The sequence below is a fragment of the Setaria viridis genome, chromosome 5 (assembly GCF_005286985.2).
Source record: "Setaria viridis chromosome 5, Setaria_viridis_v4.0, whole genome shotgun sequence".
Taxonomy (NCBI): domain Eukaryota; kingdom Viridiplantae; phylum Streptophyta; class Magnoliopsida; order Poales; family Poaceae; genus Setaria; species Setaria viridis.
Window position 1 is genome coordinate 37730170 of NC_048267.2, and position 4893 is coordinate 37735062.

General features: G+C 59.5%; 1 protein-coding gene across 1 annotated transcript; it reads right to left on the reverse strand.

Moving 5' to 3' along the window:
* Window positions 1–279: 279 nt before the first annotated feature.
* LOC117854955 (cytokinin dehydrogenase 5) lies at window positions 280–4673 on the reverse strand. Its single transcript, XM_034737217.2, has 5 exons — window positions 3927–4673; window positions 3649–3776; window positions 2522–2791; window positions 1898–2169; window positions 280–890 (listed from the first exon to the last, which is right to left on the reverse strand). The coding sequence occupies exons 1-5, from the start codon at window positions 4531–4533 to the stop codon at window positions 551–553; spliced, it is 1617 nt and encodes a 538-aa protein (XP_034593108.1). The 5' UTR covers window positions 4534–4673; the 3' UTR covers window positions 280–550.
* Window positions 4674–4893: the final 220 nt, after the last annotated feature.

Sequence of the window (4893 nt, forward strand, 5' to 3'; positions counted from 1 at the left end):
GTCCCTTCTGCCATTCATTTTGCCCCTTCGATATTTCCTTCTCCAGCTTGACTTTCGTACTCCTGTTATCCTGTAGTCCCTGTGTGGCTGTGTGCGTGCGGTAGGAGTTGAGACTTGACATGGAGGGCCAACCAAATCCTGTCCGTTTCAAATCTGTCCCCCGTTCCATGCTACCTACTGTTTGTAATTCAATTGCCACACTGCATTGACCTGCATGGCTCATAGCCATGGACCATGGAGAACAGTGCTACTGTCAACCGCTATACTGGTCACGGATCAGAAAAAGGAAACGGAGGCAGGCGCCGGTATTTACAATCAAAAAATTTTCACCTGCCACATTGACATTTAACTGCCCTATACAGAGACCCAATCACAGGTTCACAACAGCTATGCCACCACGTGATCATCAACCACCCACATTTGTACATCAACCAGAGCTACCTACTAATATAACCAACTAAATAATCTGCCTCGTATGGTTACTGCTGTAACTACCTACACGCGCCTAAACAATCAGTAGCAGCTCGATCACCGCCATGAGCCTGCCTGCCTACGAGTCGGAGACGGGCGCCGGCGAGCCGGGCGGCGGGAAGATGCCCTGCCCCGTGGCCAGGATGGCCCTGGGGTCGAACTCGGCCTTTAGCCGCGCGAACCGCTCCCACCTCGCGGCGCCGAAGTGCTCCGCCCACTCGTGCTGCCCCTTGTGGTTGGGCAGGTACTGCTTGGCCCCGATGCCGGCCTCCTCGCAGAAGTCGAGGATCATCTGGTTCTGCCGCGCCAGCGCCTCCGTGCTCAGGCTCTCCGGCACGCCCGGCAGCGCCGACCGCAGGAACGCCACCAGGTAGAACACCTCCTCGTCCGGGGTCACCACCGAGCTCCTCGGGTCCCACCTGCGCGCGCAAAGATCACAGAGCACCCGGTCAGATCATCGTCATTGTCCAGTTCAGAGATGCAATTGCGAAGTAATAGCCTAATCGAAGCTCGAAAGGTTGGAATAGAGGATAGGAAAGCGGCGGTTTTTAGCAGGATCGGTAAATTTAGGATCGAACTTAATAAGAGCCAGATCATAATATTATATGATTTTGAACTAAAGTAAATAGTATTGAGTTCGATTGTGAAAGGCTATGATCCATTACCATCACCAGGATCATCTGATGATTCTGTGATACGGCTTTTTAAGGTTGTTGCGAACGAATGTGCTGAAGCTGAAAGCAACAAAGAATCGGTGCGTCTACCTGGCCACTAACTGACCCCCAAAGTAAAGGTGATCGATCCGGTTCGGTTACATATCAAGCAATGACGATTTCTGACTGTGCCGTGCTCGCCGCACCGGTTTAAAATGGGTGGTCGGCGCCACCAGCCGCGCTCGAGATCGATGGCCGGCTACGGGCGTTGCATCCATGGGGAATAGAATAGGCCCTGTCGCGCAAGTGCGCGGTATGTCCGCGGCCATTCAAGGCGCCCCGATTCGACGAACGCAGCTCGGCAATTAATTAATCCGCGGCAATCTGCTGCTGCTACTACCGACTCGACAGGTGAGTAGGTGACTGCGTGCGTGGCGCCAACCATGGCGCACTCGATCGCAAACAGCTAGGCGAGCGCGAGCCCCCACCTGCGCTGCCCGTGCGCTGCCGCCCGCGCCGCATGTGAGCGCAGGGCGGCGCCGTCGGACGGCGCGGGGACGTGGCGGGCTCATGTGCTGTCCCCGTGTCTCGTGCGCTGCATGTGGGGGGTGGAAGGTTTGGTTCGCTGGAAGCGCGGGCGGGGGAGCGGAGGACGGCGACGCGCCGCCCTCCGCGTGCGTGGCGGCAGATCGCGATGAGAGCGCCGCCAGCCAGCCTAGATGCAATGCGCCGTCAACTTGTCTTTGTATAATCAATCAATGGGGTTGACTTACTTGTGCTTGTTCATGGGGTAGATGAGGATGGGCCCGCCGGCGCCGGCGGTGCGGCCGCCGAGGATGCCGCGGAAGACGCCTCGGTCGAAGTCGGCGATGCGGGACGCCGGCACGAAGAGGTTGAGCCACGGGTGCGGCACCTCCCACATGCCCTTGGTGCGCAGCTTCAGCTCCGCCTTGTGCACGCGGTCGAGGAAGTCCACGTACGGCAGGTCCGTCGTGAACACCGTGCCCGGGAGGAAGTTTAGCTCGCCCAGCAGCGCGTCCACGTCCTGAAGAATTCAAAAAAAAAATCCCTTAGCTTTGAAGCAGGATAAAATATTCGCTTTGCTGACGGAACAAGATCTAGGAGCAATTCAAGATCCTCTTTTTCTATGATGATCTGCACGCGCATGTGACCGTCATCATACCATCATCTGGGCTACGATTATCCTATTAAACCGGCTATAACTAACTGAAAACATGGTTCCAATGATTGGCTCGCCGCCCCAAAATGGGGCGGCTTGTTATCCCACATTATTTCATTTCACAACCAAAAACCACATTAGGAGTCAATGCAAATACTATACTACTCCTCCAGTGTCAATAAAGAAAGAAAGGCGGCGGCAATGGACGCGCACTGACCTGGTCGACGGATGCGGCGGTGGCGTCGTCGTAGTTCTTGGTGACCTCGAGGCAGTAGAGCACGCCGGAGTGGTGCTTGAGCGAGCTGAGCTTCACCGGGTTCTGCGGCGAGAAGAAGGAGGAGCGCCAGTTGTTGATGAGGCCCTCGGCGGCGACGACGAAGCCCTCCACGTAGTCGAACCGGCGGACGCCGGCGCCGAGGGAGATGAGGCGCTCCTGGTCCGCCGTGAATTCGCTGAAGTTGGAGTAGAGCGCCCGGATCCACCGAACCTGCAGCCACCAACCACGCATTCCGGCCGTTAATTAAGCAGCTCGCTAGAATCGTTCCTCCTTAGATTACATGCCGATTAATTAGCAGGGGATTAGCTGATGGATGGTTCGCTAAGCTAAGCACGGGGGAACAAAATCTTGCGAAAGATCCGGCGAGCTAAACAAAAAACCCGGACGAGACGACGACGGCGATGGCTAATCGGTCAGCAGAGCAAGTTGATTGGCGACGAGGACCCACGGATCGGCCCCTACCGAACCCTGGACCACCTGACCGCTGGACCTCTTCCTTTCCGGCAGACTCTGACGAACAGTGTAACGAGAAGACTGTTCCGGTTGCCGAAGCAAAGCCGGAGGAGCCAAGCCAAGCGTACGTGTCGTACTGCCCCTGCTCAGGTCGGCTATAATTAGGAACACGTACGCGCGGGGGCCCTTTTGGGACGCTGCACACGCATGTGGCAGCCGTTTGCGCCTATCAAAGGAGTTCGCGGGCGGCAGGGATGCGCTTTGCCCCCGCAGATCAGCGGCGCGCTCGCCACTTGCATGGCCGGTGTGGGCGTGGCCGAGCTCCCTGCGGGGTCGGTCACTGGTTGGAAAGCGAGGCCAGTGACACGCGCGACGGGAGGGAGACCCGGCCTGGTCCCGCACGAGACACGGGTCACGGGAAGGAAAAGGAAAGGCGGGCGCGCGCGCCCGAGCTCCCGTTCCTCTCGAACGGCGACAGATAGATGCAGATGCTGTCCTAGTAAAAAAAAATTGAAAGATGCTGTACTAGCAGTAATTAACTGGGGTGTTAGCTCGATAAAGAATCAATTGGTGCAGGTGATCTCAGGGAAGGAGAATGTCGTTGTGGTTGTTACCCTTTGGGGAGCACGCTCGAGGGCGATGCGCGCCCGCGTGATGATGCCGAACTGGCCCAGTCCGCCGAGCGCGCCGAAGAAGAGGTCCGGGTTCTCCGTCTCCGAGCAGGTCACCACCTCGCCCTTGCCTGCCAACGCGCAACGCACGTGTACGTGTCAGTCGAGCGATCCAGAGGGCTTGGGCGGGGAGCTTGGGATAACCAGGGACACGAAGCAAAGCTAGGGGGTTGATGGATGGATACTTATGGATTAGCTGAAAACGGCTAGCAGCTACGCACCTGTGACGACGTCGAGCTCGTAGACATTGCTGATCTGGGGGCCGTGGTGGAAGGCCTGCCCGCTGATGCCGGCGTTGGAGAGGGTGCCGCCCACGGACAGGTAGAGGTAGTCCGTCCACGACCGCGGCGCGAGCCCGCCGTGGGAGAGCGTCCAGTTGAGCACGTCCACCCACAGCTCGCCGCCCCACACGTCCACGTAGTGCCCGCCCAGCGCCGCCGAGTAGGCGGGCAATGCCCGCGCCGCGGCGCCGGGGCCATGGCTCATGTCCACCACCACCCCGCCGGGCACCTGCGCCTGCCCGCTGATGGAGTGGCCGTGGCCGCGCGCCGAGACGGGGAACCCCCGCGCCGACCCGTACGCGGCGCGGACCAGGCGGGCCACGTCGCCGGCGCCACGGGGCTGGAACACCGCCACGGGCTCGGCACGGGCGACGCCGCCGAAGTCCCGCGACGCCTCTTGGATGTCGGACGCGTCGATGCTGAGGCGGCCGCCGCCGCCGACGTCGCCGAGCTGCAGCAGCTCCGCGGGCGGCTCGACGGGGAGCCCCACGGTCGAGATGAGCGAGGAGATGAGGAACAGCAGCATGAACACCAGGCACCGCGCCATTGCCGCCAGCCTGCTACACGTACGCGTGCTTCTTGGCCTCGTTGGAGGTGGAGACGGGAGCTATAGCAAGCTGAGCACGGAAAGGAGAGAGGAGGACGAAGAGAAGATGAGAATGGCTGAAGTGGTGTGCGGCGGTGGCGTATTTATAGGGCGACTGGAGGGTGGTGGTGGTCTGGTGGAAGCGGAGGGGATTAATTAGACAAAGCGATTAGGGGGGAGACCGAGGAGGATAGGAGAGAGAAGGGAGTGCGATGTGCCGAGGGGAGGGAACAGAGAACACGGACGGGAGCGCGGGGGGTCTGCCAATAAACAACTCCGGAGGCGCGTCATGACTCATGCACATCAGCACATCCCTGCTGG